Below are 20,536 nucleotides of genomic sequence, written 5' to 3'. Positions count from 1 at the left end.
AGTTCGATCACTGGCTGCGTTTTGTGGTCTTGCGCAAATAACCTTGCCCTAGCGATAGGAAATAGATGTAGTTTCCAAAAGCACACTACCAAAGTACTTAGTTTGAGATCACCTAAAACGTTGCATCCAGACACAAGCACAGGTCCCCACAAGAGGAATACACTCAAATGTTTACAAATCATATATAATATGTAAACAAAATAATACAGTGCATTACAGAGAGATGATTTACACAGAAAAAAATATCATCTCCCAAAATTATCTACATATTTGACTGTTTCCCTTTCAGAAAGGACATAAGCAAGTAATCTCATTCCAAGACAAAGACAGAAAGCAAGTTGGAAAGCAGAAGACAGTAAGTACCTCCCGGCCCATTATGGGAGGTCAGAAACCTAAAAGTCTCATCCAGACACAAGCAAGCGATGCCACTATGAAAGATACACTCATGTTCTTACAAAGTGCAATATATTAGTAATAACCATTTTTAAAAAATTCAAAACTGATATATATATAATAGTACAATGAGAAAAAAATATATCTCCAAAAAAAAAAAAAAGGAACAATTCATTTGACTGTTTCCCTCTCAGCAATGGACCCTTGCTAGGACCAGGAAAAATCTTAATCTAGGACAAAGACAGAACAGGGAGCAACACGGAAAACGAAAATAGATATGATGGGCAGAGCAAGAGTGAACTCTCTCTGCACACCAGAAGAACCCAAACCCATCATCCAAAACCAATCTATTTATGTGTCTGGAAAAACCTGAAAAATAACATCCGTTGGACTTTCAAAAAAAAGAAAGGCAGTTGAAATACCAAAATATTATAAAATACATCAGTACATGAGACTGCGCCACAAAAATATTCCAAGCTGAGTTGAAAAAAAATCATGTAAAGACAATTTTGAAGGCAAAAATATTGCTGTTTTAATTGTTTTTCAAAGAAGCATTTCATTAGTGCACTGGTTTAATATAATGCATAGAGTTTATGAATACTCAATACGAATTTTACAAGCCTGCCTACATACTAAGTTATTATTCACATAAATTGCAACATATAATGATAATAATAATAATAATATAAAATTAATATAATACCTAAAAAATAAGAAGAAAGATAAATACTACACATTACTAAGCTTCAACTTGAAATAAATAGTCAAGAAATTAATCAAAAGAGGGACGAAATAAAAAAAGAAGAGAAATCCATTGACATAATTAAAGCATAGATTAAAACATAACACATGACACTATTTATCATTCATTAATCATCACATTCGTCTTCAATATGCATATTTTGAATTTCAATATGAACATCAAAAAAAATTATTTTTTGAATTGGCTACTACAGATTCTCTAAAACAAAAGCAAAGTCCATTCAGTTTTACACAATATATATTCTTTGGTCCCTCTCCGGGAATAAAAATCAACCCATTCTTACTACAACCTGCAAACACTTCAGGGAAGATATTAAACACTGATTGAGACATTGTCGCTACAGTTGATTGGGTGTAAAAGATTGCAACAAATCTATAAATAAAAAAGGAAATAAAATATGACAAGAAGCTATCCATCTCACCAAAAAGCTTACAGCAACTAGAAATCGTAGTACAGCAATGGCCATACCCCATGTGATTTTAACTGGCTTGTAACCCATTGATTAAATATAAATTGTCATTTTGATCCCCCCCCCCCCCCTCCCGCATATTCCAGCAATCCTAATACATGTACATGTAGCACACTTATCCTGGCCTTTGCCTTTAATGAACAAGTCGGACTATGGAGACTTGAAAACTTATAAAAAATATTTGATCTAAAACGAATCTGACAAATACGTTGTAGTGGCTGCATAAATGTGTACTCATTGCAATGACAGTAGCAGACTGCTTATCTACCAATAAACTCTTTCATACTGAGACTCTGACCCAGAGTTTCCTCTAATTCAAGTTTCTTCCATTGCTTAACAAGTTATAACTGCAGACTTCTCCGATTTCACTTACAGGAGAGAAGAAACAGCAAATATGGCCACATTAATTGGAGCTTGAGTAATTGCATTGGTGAAAATAGGAAAATAGACGGTGATAGTGATACGGGCAGATGGGCTATCCCAGACTACAGTGGAATCCGTGTCAAATCAACACTCGTCATCTGTTTAAATTCAACACCTCTTGTTGGTCCCAAATTTCCTGTTATTTATCTAGGTGTGTTCCATTGACAATGGATAAAGTCAACCTTGCTTTAAGCCCAACCAGTCTTTCTGCTCTGCCGGTGTTGACTTTAACAGGATTCCACTTAATTGCAAAATTTATTTTCTCACTTTCTCTCACTTTAAAAAAAAAAGGGTTTCGTGCAACACACAATACCAGTGTTTCATGTAAACTCTTTTAATTTCAAAAAGAGAATGATCTTTAAATAAAAGAGGTTGAATATAGTGACATCTGAGAGACCGTAGGAAAACCTTTTTCTTTTTATAGAGTGGGATCGCCATATTGTCTTTTTAACTGGCCACATATGATGTCATATTAGAGTAAAATCGAACCATGTCCAGACCTGCTTAAATGAACTGCAACTAGTTTATGGTTCTCAAGGGAACAACCAGTGGTCACTTTAGATGATATATAAATTACTTTGCTCATGGCAGGGATTATAATATATGTTTTATTAAACTAGCTTTTGCGTTTAAACAAGTTTGTTTTTTTAATTTAAAGACCGTAGTTCTGCTGCTCTTTTTGTTGTTTTTTCTCTTCCTTTTTCTTCTGGTTCTTTTTCATTATGTAGAAAGCTCAAGTTAACAGGACAGTACAAGATTTGATTTTTAGTTGAAATTAGCAAAAATAAGGAATTGCTGAATTATATGATATAACGAATTTTGGTGCTTAAGTATGTTAATGGACACAGTGATATCAAATGATGAAAAAGATCAGGGCCGTCAGATTCCACTGTCTCCTTTGCATCCAAAAATTCATGATTCTATGTTTTTTTCTTAGTATGCAGGACCGTAAAAGGTTATACAATTACCAGAAACTGCTCAGTGATTTAAGCTTACTATTTTATGATATCATTTACTTCTTATTTCAGTAACATCGTCAAGTTTTTAAGTGCGATAAGGATAAAAAAGCATGTCATATTCATGTTCCCCACCTGTGAAAATATCAAAATTAAGTGTCTCAGCACCAATCATCAGGAAACAACCTGCATAATAACAATAATATCAACAACAAGCATAACGATTTAAGATACCTTGGGTAAAAATCCTCCTGGACCAATGAGGAGTAAGTGAGTATATACCATGAAACATACATCATCATTTTGTCGAGTTTGTCATCACATATTCAATAATACCAATATATTAGATTATAGTTATAGTTATACATATAGAATAGTCATTTTGTTAGGAAAAAAAAAAAAAAAAGAAGCAAGAGACCAGTTTCCATCATCTTATCTTTCCCCTCAAACAGGTATATAAAAAATTCGAACCTACACAACTCTTTCAAAAAAAAAAAAAAAAAATTTTTTTTTTAAAAAGCAACCCCCCCTCCCCCCTTTAATAATAAAGTATATAAAGTATACGCCAGGTTCAAGCACAGTCCTTGAAAGGAGACATGTCAATGTATGCGTGAGCATAAAATACTCACTTAACCCCACCCTAAAGGGGATATTTTCTTTCCTTGTAATTTGTCGGATCTCACATATCTTCTAATATTTAGTAATATTTCTCAATGCCAACATATATGACACATAGCAGGAGTTTGAGCTTATCAAAGTATAATTCACTTGTAATACAGCTAAATAACAATCTACTACTTTTGTTTTACAAAGAGATATTTGATTGTCTTTAACAGGCTTTCCTCCCTTCTAAACCTTGCTGTGTAATTTCTTACACAGTACAGCCCGGAATTGTCTTCTATGTATAATTGCCAACCAAAACGTGAACTACATTAAAGATGTATTGTGCGCAGGGCCCTCTGTCCTATGAATAGTGAGATGTACAATAATAAAGAAATATAATCAATATCTTTTAATTACCATCATAGCTTTGCCTTTATTTTATACAGAGCCTTGAATTGAAATTTAAAGAGGCAATTTTATAAATTCATTTATATATAATATAGAAATAAAAACATATCATTATATCATATTATAATGTTAGCACAAGTTTCATTATTTTAGTAAAAGTTTAAATAAATGAAATCAATCAAAGGATGAAAAAAAAATTGTATGATTTCTAAAATAGTGCTCTGGCACAAAATATATAAGATTTTGTGTAAAGTAAAGAGGGTAATATTATTTGTAAAATACTGACTTACTAGACCAATAGTACAGACCTGGATTAAACATCAGGTTTCTATATTGATCATGATCCAAAAGAAACTGAAATTTTGTAACGTTAAGCAATTCATATTAAAAAAAACAAAATACCAAACCCGGAACGTTTCGGGCTCAAACCCCTTCTTCAGCCAATAACAAAAAACAATAAAGACATAAATACATTACTAAATTAAAATTCCAGATAGACAACTATCTGGAATTTAGTAATGTATTTATGTCTTTATTGTTTTTTGTTGTTGGCTGAAGAAGGGTTTGAGCCCGAACAATTCCGTGTTTGGTATTTTGTTCCTTTTTGAAGCTGTTATATTCAATTTTGTTTATTACTTCTTACAAAACTGTGATTTCTCGCATGACTTTTCTTGCTACAAATGCAGAGCTCAAGAAAGCAGTACCGACGATACAATAATACAACTAGGTTTTCAACTAATCCACAGTCACAATGTTCCTAATCCACAGTCACAATGTTCCTGCTCTTGTGGTGAAAATCTTAAGATATGGTGTTAGGATAAAGTTAAATTGAGCTCTGTCTCTAGAGGACAAATAGATAGATAGATAGAGAGAGAGAGAGAGAGAGAGAGAGAGAGAGAGAGAGAGAGAGAGAGAGAGAGAGAGAAGAGAAAGAGAAGAGAACGATTGATACCTATTTGATGTGAAATCTCAAAGCCACTTTCATAGGATTAAAATATATCATTTGCACAGTATGAAAAGGGAATGTCTTTTAAGAAAAAAAAAACTCCCTCTTCAGTAGTTTTAATACAAAATAAGATAAATTAGTTTCAGAACTTAAAAAGGAAACCATGTTAATCAGGCTGCCTAACATTCCGATCCGTTTTCAGAGAAGAAGTCGTTTGATTTCATCAGTCTCTGCACATTCAGCATAGCTTTCACCGCTCGGACTTTTTCCATTTTTATCAGCTCCCTGATCAAAATATAGAAGGAGGATATGGTAAAAATACAATATCAAGTTATTTGCATAGATAGTGATGGTAAAAATTCATAATTGTATCCAGTGGTGTTTATATCACTTGATTCAATTTAATTTGTCAAGAGGCCGACTCTTAGAAACATAACAAAATATCAACAACAACAAAAAATTTAAGCTGTTATTTCTCATGTCACATCTATTATTTTTTAAAAAAACTTAAAGCGTTTTTTCTTGATTGTATGGTTATAAAGAATCTACATAAGCAAGAAAATGTGTTTTGCCCTTTTCTTGTACACAATTTATGTATGCTCATGTCTTGAATCCCTGCTTATGGCATTTACTATTTCTAGGTCATGATATTGAATTACCTAAAAAATAATGTAAAAGACTATTTTATGTTCCGAATCAGACTGTTTTCTTACAAAATGACTTTAAGGGTGTTATTGTGAAAAAAAAAGAAGCTATCTTTATCAGTAGCAATGGAAAAAAATGTTTTGAAGAAAGCAATTGCTTGCCACCTTTTGGATAGGAAACTAGTCTATTGCAAAGTACTTTCCACCAGATCAAACAGACCCACCTACCCAATCACTGCTGGGTAGACAGGGAGGTCCCAAAAAAAAAAATCTCAACTGTACCCGGGATTGATCTCAGTCCAATTGCTTGTGAAGTGAGTGAATCTACCAACTGAGCTATTGGGACCCCCTCCCTCTACCGTTGTTAGGAACAGGTAAAATAATTTTTACGCACTGTTTTCTTTCCAATTTCCACAACATTTAATTCTTATCATAACACATTAAATGATAAAAGCCACACCAACTGCAAAGTCTATTTCCATTTTATGACTGCATTGAATTTGTTTCTTCAAAACTCACCCTTTTTAATAAGAGTTTAACACATTCTAAATGTCCTTCAAAAACGGCTGCCAGTAAGGGAGTTATTCCATATTTGTCTGTTTTCTGAAAAAAATAAAAATACAATATCATATCAATAACTTTTCTTTCATACATATACAAGTTCATTTGATAATCTGGTCCTAACAGAGTGGATTAATATTCTCTCCACCCCCAGTTCACTCACTATTATAGAAAAACTGTTCATGAATTAGGTGAGAAGGGTGTGTAATGGATATTTAGGTGCAGGGAATGTGAATCCATGTTGTTAGTTTAAAGACCCCTAGCTGAATATCTTGTCAAAATTTGAGAGAGGTAAAAAAGAAATTTTAAAAATAATATTACGTGAAATAATTTTAGTTCCCTGAAATTTGTTTTCACCAACTTTGGAATTCGAAGTCTCACTATTTTTATCTGAATATGCATGCACAGTAACTTGTATTATACTGTACACAACAGTCTAGATGTATATTTCTCTTGAATAGCATCAACGTCTTATTCAATGAATCAAAGAATTTCGAATTTTATTGAGATGAATAATTGCAATGAATATTCACAAAGTTAAAATAAATTTGCTTCTGAATAAAATTTTCTTAAAGAAATGCTTTAATTCTTTACAAATTCAATGCCATTTAATTGAAAAAGCCAGTAATGCAGAAATTGTTATAATTTAGCCACGTTCCTTAAACCAATTAATTTCGCAGATGACCTTTATAATGGACCGACATAACACTACACACGTCTGATGTGGGTTTCTAAAATAGGGCCTTCTTTCAATTGAAGAGCCTAGTGCTAAAAGAACTTAAGTCACAGGAAGTTAGTTTTGAGAACATATAGGTTAATGTTTGGATCTGGCGAAAGAGGGTTCAAACATAAACTTATAGTATTGAGATAGGGAACATGATTATGTTTTTCATGAAAATAATTGGTGAGCGAACTAAGGTAAAGTTTAAGTCCATCCAATAAAAAATTTTTTAAATGCCTTTTAAATAACATCAACATTAGATGTGAAGACATGATGTCATAAATATGTTAATAATTAATAGAATGAGAAATCAAATCATATGATACTGATATGAAACTGTTATTTCTCTCATATCCTGTAACATTTTTAAAAATTGAAACTTATGAGACAAACTATGTTAAAAAGGAATGTGTCTTAAGATGGATAAAATGTAAATTAACTAACCTTTCAGGTTTCTTTTAAAGGTACACAGGATCATTCCATATGTTTTTATTTTTAATTCATTACAAAAAAATTCTAACAACAATTTATAAAGCTCTAAAGTTGTTCCAATTACTTGGCATGTGTTCTGATTGACCAATTAGAATTATATATATATCTCAACTGTATATATATGAGTGTGTGTGTGTGTTTATGTGTGTATTAAAAAAATCTGTCACAGACAGTTCATTCCATTGAAGAGATTGTATTGATTAAGTCGAGTTCCAATTATTAGTTTCCACTGTACCATAAAATACATTTTATTCATCTTTATTTTTCGACAATGAGGTCGCAATCATGTCTGTCCAAAATTAACAACAAAATTTCTTAATAAATCTACACCATGGACGCTAGATCACGTGATTTCCGGACACAACAACCAATAGGAATGCATAAAATAGTCATATAAACATCACATGAATCCCAAATGTTGGTGCAAATTGTGCATGTTTCTTATGTTATTCCTGATACTAGTCTTTTAGATTTATATGAAATGTCACTTTCAACACTAATAGTTTATTGCTCCTAAGCACAAATTCATAAATATTTAACAACCCCCCCCCCCCCCTCCAAAAAATTTTTTAAAAAACTACACTTACATTGATATCAGCACCTTTATTCAATAAGTACTCAATGACACCTGTATGGCCATAATCGGCAGCATAATGTAATGGAAGGCGTCCATTCATCTCTTTGTTGATATCCCATCCCTGTTGAACATAAAAAAATAATGACAAAATATTTATGCACTCTAACTATATATAATTCTTTAAAAAAAGAAAAAGAAAATGTATGCATTTCTATAGTTCTGTTCAAGCACACTCCTCAAGTTTAATCATGCTCAAAGCACTCCACTTCATAACAGTCGGGGTCACCAATCAACTGTTCTTATAAGTACTAGAATTCATAAAATATTTGGCACTGCCTTCAGTTGAGAATTCATTCACATATGAATTGAGTGGAATAATGTGTGTAAAGAGTAAATTATATTATTCCTCGTAAGCGTATGTAAAATTTACCCACTTCAACACTCATGATTCAAAACAAAAACAAGCTCTCACTTTGATCATCAGAATAGCATACAATAACAATGCCCCCCCCCCCCCCCCCCCCAAAAAAAAAAAGTGATGATGGTAATGATAATAGTTTTGTGGTAGTGAACATTAATGATGTGTTGTAGGTGGTAGCTACTGTGATGGTAATAATGATGTTCTTCTCTGATCATTTGCTTCATTTCTGGAAGTAATATTTCGCTTTAAAAAATAAATTTTAAACGTTTTAATGACATTTTATTAACATCATAATTATGTCCTTTCATGTTTCTATATGCACTGTAAAAGTTTTCATATTCTTAAAATTTTATGGAAGTTAAAACAAATAAATGTTTCAAAAAGCTGTCTGTGAATAATAATTAGACCCCTTTTTGTCATCCAGACCGGTCTGTGAATAAGATATCAGTGCTATGTTATAGATGTCTAGTAAGATGTGTCACTTCGTGCTTCATCATTCACTCACAATAGCCAATGATTACCGTCAATCTATTTCGACCTTAAAAACCTAAAATTACTTCTACCTTAAAAAAAAAAAAGTTAAAATTTAAAGATGCATTTGCTTTCTCCAAAAAAGCATCCTAACTTGATAATCCTGGATGAATTTCAAAAGTTACAGTTGAAATCACCTTATCACTTTTTCATTTTAGAATTTTCTTTATTTTCATTTCTGACCTAAATTAGATCCCAAAAAGACGACACGTGTAAATAGTTTTCAACTAAATGCAAAAATGGCCCAGAGGACTTTATAATAATAATTTTATGCAAATCAGTGTGATACATTTCAAAACATTTTGAAAAGGTCAGTGTGAGTCTTATTATTAATTGTCTAATGCCACTTGTAATTGGATATAGGGGTGGGTAGTTCAACTTTCGATGTATTTTGTTATAATAATCTGCATTTGAGGAATTTTTTTAAGGTCATGTGAATAAACACATGATTATCTTATGAAATGTAATTGTGGCTAATATTGATCCTGAAAATTGACAGCAACTGTGACTATCAAGTGACTATCCTCATCGCTCAAATATGTAAAACCAACCAAAGTTTGCAAACAATGATCGAACCTGGAGTTTTGAGACTGTTGTCTCAAATCGACAACTGAATTTATGTAAATTCTTCATCCCCGGAGGATGGGCAATAGTCTACACAGTTATCAAACCTTTTGAGTAGAAGTCAAATTATCGAAGAAGGTCATGTGATGTCATCAAAGAATGTCAGAATAAGAATTAAGAATTTAAGAATGTCAGAATAACTTAATTTCAGAACTGACTTTGTAACAAGGAAAAAAAGAAATGGTTGACGAAATCCTAATCAACAAGCTAAAAAGGCAAAAGTTGTGAAGAATCAAAAAGTTGTGAAGAATCAAAAAGTTGTGAAGAATCAAAAAGTTGCAAAGAAATTTGAAACATTTAAGTTTTTGAAATAGAGCTAGTTTTTTTTTTTTTACAAAAAAAGATTTCTTTTTAAAGTGAAGGCATATCCACATCAAAGTGTCCTAACTGAGAAACTTCTCTCTAATTATAGTTGGCTGAAAACAGCGTTGGACAACTTCAAGCAAAGATTATCAAAAATACTTCACCCTTACGCCAACAATGGCTGCCACATTCAACACCTCTCTGCCATCAAACACAAATATTCAGAATTGATTCGACTTCGAGTAACATTCAGATTCAGATTCTAATAACAAAAATAATATTCAAAATCATAAGAGGAGAGAATATTCTGCAAGATTATTTGAGGAAACTGGCCTCTTAAAGTGATATTTGGTACTCAACTTGAACCCTGATAAGTGTAAATTCCTGCATATGGGAAAAAGTGAACCAATACAAGATTTTAAATACACTTAACGGGTATTCCACTGAAATTAGAAGAAGAAAAGGACATTGGAGTTACTATTGATGACGAAGTAAGTTTTAATACACATGTCAGTGAAATAGTTTAAAAAGCCAACTCCATGTTTACCAGCACCAGATGTATGTTTGTTTGCTTGCTGGTTAGTTTGCCTTTGGTATAATGCTGTTGTTGTTGACATTGTGGTTGTTACACTTTCTAACATTTTCTATTTCCTCTCTCCTCTGAGTTCCTGATGAGCACACAATTTCATACTATCAGTTTGCAGGCTTGGGATTGGATACCCCTCTCAAGCGTATAACTGTTTCGAGTTGAAATATGTACTGGCAACCCTTATACGTAGCTTTCCTGACTTCAGACAGAGCTGCATATACAATATTAATATGGTAGTCGGTTTGGACGAATTCAATTCCTCAAAGGGGCGGCTCCTCAAAAATTTGGGGGAGAAGTTGTCAGGTGTTTCCACCAGCAAGAGGAGACATTGGGTGGCAGCGAACCAACTTCTGTCGAGAACCTGCCTCATGGGGACTTGCCACATGTACCCGTTGTGGTCAAGAGACCGAAACTGCAGAGCATCTAGTTGAATATTGCGTTCTCACGAAGCTTCTGAGTGGGTTTGCGACTGTGGATGATTGCGGCGATGAGATTGCGACCTGGATAGATCATCATAACATGGTAGTGTGACACCCATTAGAAGCTGCTGCCATAAGGCCTATCCCTTTTGTGGTGAGATTATCTTGGGAGAAGATAACGAGTTCTTTTGGCCATGCCAATCATGTAGACAACTTTTGATGATCTACTCCTTGATGTCTACAGCTGCACAACAGTCACTCATGACTAAGCTCTGCCAAGGAACAATTTCAACTTTTGCTCTCAAAAGAATAAATAATTAAAAAGCAAACAAACAGAAATATTCAGAGAACGACCAAATGGTCGGATAGGAGAAAAAAAAAACAATAATTTATTTTTTTAATAAAAACAATTTTAAGAAATTCATGCTCAGAAAAAATTTTTAAAAAGGGGGGGGGGAGGGGGGGGGGGGGGGGGAGAATAAAAAAAAAATTCCCGGCCATCATCAATATCCCCAAAATTGTGGCCAGAATGAACAAAAGATGATCAATTAAGTTAACAGGTATGTAGGTAGGTAGTAAAAATTTAAATGGTTGGTGGACTATGAACAGATTTGATAATTAACAACTTTCTTCCTGGTTGAAAATAAAAAGGCGAATTGCCAGTTGGATGTTTTCAGATCAAAGTGACAAAAGAAATTTCATTGATCCATTTGTTTTAAAATAAAATTTAAAATAAAGCTGGATTTGACATTTGATCACTATTTACTTTCCTTCTTGTGTTAAATATCACTTGATATTGACTAGCATTTTTTCAAGAATATTTGGTATTTTTCATGCCTAGTTTGGTATTTTGCATAAAATCTCTCTGCCCACTTGCTGCATGTGCCTGTTTTAAAATTGTATTTTGTTTTTTGTCTTTTGATGAAAACGGTAAGATTTTATTTTTGGTCCAAGTAAGATTGATATTCGCCTTTAAAAGGTTAAGTTGTTTTGTTTTTTTTTCAGGTTTTTGTTTTTTTTCAAATGCCTAGTGAGAGAGAAAAAACAAAACAATCATACATGTATCTGCAAACAGCAGAACGTTTTCATTTAAAATGAGATGGGAAGGGGAAGGGATAACACTATAACAAGAGAGAGAGAGAGAGAGAGAGAGAGAGAGAGAGAGAGAGAGAGAGAGAGAGAGAGAGAGAGAGAGAGAGAGAGAGAGAGAGAGAGAGAGGGAGGGGGGGGGGGGGGGATGGGGGATAGTAAGGGGGAATGGGAAAAGATGAAAGAAACAATGGGTTGCCTGATGACGTAGATCAAAGGATTGTTACAGCGGTGTTCACGGTGCGTACTTCGTGAAATTTTAACCTTTTACAGTGACACTGATTTTTTTCTCCAGATTGCTTATGCAGAATAAATCGTTTCCACCAAGAGAGCAGTAGTAAGAGTATATTTCGACTCGGGCTTCAATTAAACTATAAATCGCAAAGCTTGTCTTTTAATGATAACATTAAGACTAAGATCTGGAGTTTGGGCTTGGGGAGTGTAAAATGGAATCTCGCCATTAATGGTTAAAATTGTTTTGATTTTTTTAAAAATAACACGCACACACACACACACACACACACACGAGCGCGCGCGGTCACGACAGCGAGGACCATCTATTGCTTGTGTCGCAACGGTAAACCAGTTTACGTGCACGTAGATCCTGAGGCTAGATGCCCCGTTACCGTGTACGTAGGCACTCCCCCCCAAAAAAAGAAAGAGACACACACACACTCACACATACACACTGACACACACACACACACACACACACACACACAGTCTCGCATCCGCTACGAACTAATTTTGCGCACCAATTTTTACTGCACTAATGCACCAAATTGCATACCTATCTAGGGACACTTTTTTCCGCATCTTTTTCTCAATAAACTTTTTTTAAAACCTTTGTTTTGCTTGCACTGCACCGGCACCAGACGTAGTAACAGACGGAAACCCACACGATATCGCAAGGAATGAACCATGAAAATATTTAGGATATATTTCAAACACAACTTTTGAAATTCATCAAGGATTGTCTAGTACCGAATGTTTTTTTTATAGAAAACAAATGCATCTTCAAATCTAAACTGCTTTTGACGGTTAGCGGTAAGTTTTTTATTTATTTTTCTGTCCAAACGAATGATTTGTCGTGGTATAGAAGCTAAGTATTGGTAACACCGGCGCAGCTCTCTAGATATTTTATCAACTTTCTTTATTTCTATGTGCATTTGGAAACATTCCATATTCTGGAATGTGGATAATTGTTTAAAGGAGAGGAGTTTCAAATATATGTCTGGGGATAACGAATTTTGGTTATCCCCAGACAGGTGTCTGGGGATAACGAATTTTCATTATTCCCAGACAGGTGTCTGGGGATTATCACAGCGGTTTTTTTTTGTGTGTAAATTTTGAGTGGTAAAATCATCATAACTTTGGCACCGTTTTTCCCAGATCTAAAAGTAATGGTTTTCAAAATCACATTTGTCTATGCACAAGTAAATTATCAATATTTACTTTGGAAAAAATCTAGATTTACCTATCTACTATCTTCTAGATAGTAGACAGACTACACCGGCCTTCCTTCAGCCTTCAACTTCAGTCGGGGACGGAAGCTGTCGGCTAAGAAAAAGAAAATGTTATTCCCATGCTCTTACCTGCTCCTCTACTTGGTTTTGTAAAGAGGCCATATCATTGATTTTTATTGCCCATAATATTTCGTCAGTCATTGTAAACAGTAAGTAAGATATGATTATTCAAATGAAAGTGGTATCTAGTGTAAATCAATGATTTTTGCAAACGATGAGACCAACCCACTTGACTTGGGAGAAACCAAAGTGGCCAGATAATTTTATGGGTTTAAATCAAATGTAGCCAATTTTTAAAAAATATTTTACGTTAATTTTTCCTATAGTTTTACTATGTTTGCTCTCTTTGAGAAGCAATAGAGTTTAATTGAAAATAATGAAATAATCGATAGATCAATAAATTAAGTCGAATGGTTAGTAATAATTCCGTAAAGGCAATTGTTTTGAAAGAATGAAACAAGTTACTTTTGGAAATCACAGTACCCAGTTTGCAAATTTGAAAGCAGGAAAGAAAAGAAAAGGCATTATCTAAATACCAAAACTCCTCTCATACATTATACCCCCCCCCCCCCCCTCCCCCCTCCCTCATATCTCTCTCTCTCTCTCTCTCTCTCTCTCTCTCTATCTATCTATCTATCTATCTATCTATCTATCTCTCTCTCAATCTCCCTCTTTCTATCGTTTCTCTCTCTAACCTCTGTCTATCATTCACACACACACATACACACACACAAACACACACACAAGCAAATGCACAACATGGAATTGTACATGGTCGTTAAATATTACCCTATACAAATCCCAGAGGTCTGATTTTGTCCAACATACTGATCAAAATACTTAACTTCTACATGACTCATCTCCATATCTTCAGGATATGTTTGCATAAAGCACTAAATATTTCACGAATAGCTTCTTCTGTAGCTTCTCATTCTTTTAAGAATGGAAAATTTTGCAGCAGCATTAAATACTGAGGCCTCCTGTACCAGATTTGACTCAAATGTATCAATCATAGATATGAATGATAAGATTCTGAACCTGTCTCTTTGCTCAAGGCTCTCTAAAGCATCGCCTTCTCCGACTTAAGCCATCCTTACTTTCAATAAAACCGAGAGCCGTTATTTCCCACAATGAAATAATAAAGAAAATGAATGGGAAAAGGAAAAGGGGCAAAAGAGAAGGCGTGAAAAACCGACTTCATAGACGAGGATCTAAACCACCACTCCCTTCAATAATACTTTCCAATGTTAGATCTCTTCGTAATAAGATAGACACCCTCACTGCTCTCTCCAAGTTTGATTATGATTATAAAAATGCATGCATTATTTGTCTTACGGAAACATGGCTTTCGTCTATGGACACCGATAGTAGTATTGATTTGGCAAATTTTACTTTGTACATAAAGGATAGAGACACGTCATTAGGGAAAAACAAAGGGGGAGGTCTATGCATATACGTGAATGATAGATGGTGTAAAATTGTAAATATAAAAGATCAAATTGACACGCCTGATATTGAACTACTTTCTTTGTCTCTACGTCCACACTACTTGCCTCGAGAGTTTCGTGTTGTCACCATTGTTAATATTTATATTCCACCTAGCGCAAAAATTGAGAAAGCATACCAATTAATAAATGAGCATGTATCGTCATTACTACTACGTCACCCGGACAGTCCACTTATTATTGTTGGTGATTTTAATCATTGTCAGCTGCCCATAGCTGGACTAGAACAGTTCGTCACCTGCAAAACACAAGGAAACAACACGCTTGATCTGTGCTATAGCAATATAAAGAACGCCTACAAAGCGCTACAAAAACAACCGATAGCTACATCTGATCATAATACAATTCACCTAGTACCGACGTACATCTCTAAATTAAAGAGTGAGAAACCAACTGTAGTATATCGCCATATCTGGACTCAAGAGGCAATCCAACGACTGAACGGCTGTTTTGACTGTACTCAGTTGGAGACATTAATGGTAGAAGGTGACAGTATTGGTGAATGGACCGAAACTTTGACATGTTATATTGCATTTTGTGTGGATTTATGCGTGGAAAAAAAAAAGAAATTAAGATATTTCCTAACAATAAGCCATGGGTTACATACAAAGCGACTTAAATATTTACTCAATGAAAAGAAAATTGCCTATATGAGTGGTGACATTAAACTAGAATTTGAAAAGGGAAAGGAGATCAGAAATACAATAAAAGAAGAGAAGGTTGAATACAAAAACAAAATGGAGCGACAACTGAGATCGGGCTGCGCAAGGAAAGCATGGGAGATGATAAAGCAAATAGGAGGAGTAGACCAAAAGAAACGAACATTCCCACAAGGAAAAACAAAAACTGATGTCAACAAATTAAATGATTTTTACTGTCGTTTTGACAGGCTCCCACCTGTTCACAACGGTTTGTCAAATAACAATGAGCCACCTCCAGATGTTGAAGAAGAAACTGTAAGCTCCCTCTTCCGGAGATGTAAAGAACATAAAGCACCAGGACCAGACAACATTACCGGAACTATTTTGAAAAACTGTCACCAACAACTGGCTATACCTTATACAAAACTTTTTCAAAGGTCAATCGATGAACAATCAGTGCCTGTACTTTGGAAAACATCGATTGTCGTTCCAGTTCCAAAAAAGCGTTGTCCGACCGTATTGAATGACGTCCGTCCAGTGGCGCTTACATCGCTTGTAATGAAATGTTTAGAAAAAATTTTAAAATCTGAGCTCCTACAAAAATGTTTTGACCTGAAATTGCTAGATCCGTACCAATTTGCATACCAGCAACATCTCAGTGTAGAAGACGCACTATTAACCGCCACAAATTCGATCTCAAAACACCTTGACCAAACGCCCTCGAATTACGCCAGAATCCTGTTTGTCGACTTTTCGTCAGCTTTTAATGCCTTGAACACAGATATTTTGCTTCAAAAGTTGTGCAACATGGATATTCCAAACTACCTTATTAAATGGTATAAAGAGTTTCTGACCCATAGACCGCAATGTGTAAAATTGGGTGAACATATCTCCAACAAAAGAACGTTGTCGAACTGATGTCCCCAAGGCTGTGTGAGTTCCCCAATCCTGTACATCTTATACACCAACGACTGCAGACCATCCTTTGAAAATTGTTTTATAGTGAAATATGCAGATGATACTGCTATTCTTGGCTTATTAAAAGATAAAGTTACCGAAAAGAATTATTTCAAACAAATAAATATATTCACCGATTGGTGTAAACAAAATCAGCTTGAATTAAATATTGAAAAAACGAAAGAACAGGTGTTTGGTGTAAAAAATAAAAACGACTTAAAGTGTGTGGCGATCGGTAAAGATGATGTTGAGATAGTTGACTATTTTAAATATTTAGGAATAACCATTGATAGTTCCCTCAATTTCTCTCAACATATTAGTATAATATCTAAGAAAGTTGCCCAAAGATTATACATCCTAAGGAAATTGAGAACATTTCAAGTAAGGAAGAAAACTATGTTAAGAGTTTATGACTCATTGATTAAAAGTGTAATTGCGTTAGGCTGGACCATATTGTTTGGAGGATGCCGACTTAAAGATAAATCAAAAATTTCAAAATCTATCAAAGAGGCATCAAAAATAATAAACCATCCTCTTGATGGAGTAGAAAGAATTCATGGAAAAGCAATAGAAAGGAAAGCATTCTCAATTACCAACAATAAAAAACATATTTTATACCATGAATTTAGTCTTTTACCATCTGAGAGAAGGTTTTGTCAGATTAAATGTAGAACTAACAAATATAAATCAACGTTCGTTCCATCAGCAATAAAATTTTTGAATATTTCATATGGTACTGAAAAACCAAGGATTCATTCGTTGACTGATTAACTGATTAATTTATTTAATGTAAGATTAACTGACCAATTGATAATGATGATAATTTTTGGTGTCGAATTGCCACAATCGTAACAAATTGAAAACGAAATGAATATGTTTATGTTGTGTATATCGCACGTGTGAAAGAAAGAGAGGAAGAGAGAGAGAGAGAGAGAGAGAGAGAGAGAGATAGAGAGAGAGAGAGAGAGAGAGAGAGAGAATGAGAGAGAGAGAGAGAAAATAAGTAGGAGTGAAATATCTGTTCAATGTTACAGTTATTGTTTAACGTTATAACAAGTGTAACTAAATGACAAATTGCCATATTTATGGACAATAAAGATCTATTATTATTATTATTATTATTATTATGATTATTATTATTATTATTATTATTATTATTATTATTATTATTATTATTATTATTATTATTATTATTATTATTATTATTATTATTATTATTATTATTATTATTATTATTATTTACCATTGACATGTTTTTGTCTAATTCTGTTTTTCTTAGATTAAACATCAGACTTTTTTTTCCTTTTGCCTATCCTTTAAGACGATCAAACATAGCTTTGCTACATTTAACAAGTATAAACATCAAGAATAACATTTTCTACTTATGTCTAAACTAATATTGAGGCCTTGAAGTGATTAACTCGTTTGTTGAATTTATCAATCGATTATATCAAACTCCTCCATTTTATCCAAGTGTTTATGGCTTGGTTTCTTGCTTCGCCTTCTTCTGTAGTATCAAAAGAGTCAAGTACTCACTCGGATTGTTATTTTTTAAGCCTCCGAGAAATTTGACCCGCAAGCTATAGCTTGTGTAGCTTACATGTAAATACGGCACTGAATGTAAACAGGAGGTCTGAGGTCCGATCCCTTATCGAGGATGGCTGATTTTTTAAAAATGTGTTGTCTTTCTTTCTTTTCTTTTTTTTTTGTGTGTGTATGTTTTGTTGCATTTTATTTTTGCTGTGCCTGGTATTATGTCATATACAGCTTTCAGTCTGCCCCCTAATTTGTCACTTTGATATTTTCAAAATAAAATCGAGCATACTCTTATATCTTTGCCTTCATCCTCTCGTGTTCAATATTTGTTTAATATGGTACGTTCGAGGGTTCATAGCGGGTGCTAGTGCCCATATTAGAACTATATAAGCATTAAATCGTCCCAATTATCGGGTAAACTCTGTGGTGTAATAGAAGCACGTCTGACCAGTGTTCAGGTAGTCTGATGTTCGATCCTCAGTCGAGGTAGATTTTTTCATAAAATTTTACTTTCTGCTTGTGTGGTACTGTTTCTTATACGCACTTCAGACTGTTATCATACACAAATGCCTTTCCCCTACTTTGTCACTAGGTAACCACCAAAGGCCAGTGCTATTAACAAGGATAGTGAGTTAGGATCCCGTACTTAAAAATTATGCTTTGGGAGACACTCCTTCAGTCTCTGCAGCCTAACCTTCCTTGGTGCTTACTTCAATGGTAGCACCAACGTCAGAGGTCTGAATTGCAGCTATAACTGAGCCCTATTCTTTGGTCGTCGATGTCAGCATTGTTGACACAATGTGCTTTGACTTGCGGAGTTTGGCATTAATCGTATTGACAACCCCACTTCTTCCCCATAAAGGGGGCGCAATCATCCGCACAGTGCCGGGCTGGGTGTCCTCAGGAGCTCCTGCTTGTACCCCAAGTCGATCCTACCAACTTCCTCAGAGGACTGCTGTGTTTATTTGTCTTCATAACAACATCATTTTTGAAGTGGGTCTTGGTGCAGTATGGCGTAACCCCCAGGTATTCTGGATACGAGTCAAGTGAGAGTAATTGGTCCCCGACTATGACTTCAAGCTTCTGAATGTGCTCCACATCGCTGTGATGGAGAGCAGTATTTAAGTTTTTCGAAGTGATCATCTTGAGATACCATCTATCAAAGCGCGATTTAAGTTTGGTTACATCCTCATAGAACAATACAAGGAGTGACAATCGCCATTATTTATTAACATCACAGGCCTTTGACATAAGCGATTACCAGATAATATGGATAATTCTTCAAAACTACAGCTTACCCATGAAGATAGTCAAACTGGTCAGAAAATATTATGAAATCAATAAATGTTAAATTATTCCCAAAAGCAAGCTACCAGAGCCATTCCAAGATAATACTGGAGTCCAAAAAAAAATGTCTAGGTTCCCCATTACTTTTTATTTGCACACTGGTCATTGATTGGTCCATGAAAACAAACTCTAAAACGAAGGTGCATAGATTTGAAATTACATGTATATGACCTTGATCTTGCAGATGATATCAGTCATCTGTTACATACATGGCAAGAAATACAAGACTAAATTAACAACCTTCCAGCAATAGCCACTTTAACTGGCCCCATAACCAAATAAGGAGAAAACAAAAACACAAGAATCCAAGCCAAAAACAAAAATCCTTTCCATCTTGTTGGACATAAATTGGGAGATGTAATCAATTTTCTTTGCCAGGGAGCTAACATCCATCCTACAATTACCACAGCTAATCAACCATTTACAATGCTAAAACAAGTATGGCAAAACAAGTAGGTCTATTCCAACACAATAATCAAGATTTTTAATAGCAACGTAAAATCAGCCTTATTGTATATGGCAGAAACATAGAGTAAAAATAAAGACCAGGAATATAAACTTCCGGTGTTCAGCAAATCTTGTCTCCAACAATAAGGAATCAAATGACACCTTATAGAAACGGTGTAAACTCATGCCTATCACAACCTCAATACAATCAAAGGAATGGAAATGGGTTGGGCAAATTTTGAGAAGGGAAAATAGAAAGGAGCTAATAGGGCCAGCCCAGGAAAACAGGCCTGGTGACGTATTTTGGACAGTGATCTGAAGGCCAAGATGACATGGGTAGCAAGTAATGTAAGGTGGCCCAAGACTGTCCCAGATGACAATTGTGGTGAAAGCTCTATGCTCCAGAGAGAGTTCAAAGGACTAAGTCAAGTAAATCACATCCTTATTTAAGTACAATCTCGAGACGATTCCAATCGTAACTCTGATGAATCGTCCGCGTATCTTAGCCCTAGGGAGAAAGTGATGGGAGAAGACTTTGCTCATGGAGTCTCTAGCAACATTTTTTCCCGAGTATAGAAAAGAGCAACTTCAAAATCTTCCTGCACCTTCTGGTGTTCACAAGTTTCAACATTTGTCCCTGACGCC

At 34.5% G+C, this 20,536-nt stretch overlaps 1 protein-coding gene across 1 annotated transcript; it reads right to left on the bottom strand.

Annotated features, from left to right (window-relative positions):
• Window positions 1-900: 900 nt before the first annotated feature.
• Window positions 901-13,702, bottom strand: LOC144978491 (myotrophin-like). Its single transcript, XM_078924654.1, has 4 exons — window positions 13,528-13,702; window positions 7,967-8,077; window positions 6,125-6,208; window positions 901-5,246 (listed from the first exon to the last, which is right to left on the bottom strand). Exons 1-4 carry the CDS (start codon window positions 13,597-13,599, stop codon window positions 5,160-5,162), a joined length of 354 nt encoding a protein of 117 aa, XP_078780780.1. The 5' UTR covers window positions 13,600-13,702; the 3' UTR covers window positions 901-5,159.
• Window positions 13,703-20,536: the final 6,834 nt, after the last annotated feature.

Source organism: Berghia stephanieae, chromosome 8 (genome assembly GCF_034508935.2).
Source record: "Berghia stephanieae isolate SIO BIC M18660-M18661 chromosome 8, UCSD_Bste_1.3, whole genome shotgun sequence".
NCBI classification, from domain to species: Eukaryota; Metazoa; Mollusca; class Gastropoda; order Nudibranchia; family Aeolidiidae; genus Berghia; species Berghia stephanieae.
This window is presented reverse-complemented; position numbering and strand designations above follow the sequence as displayed.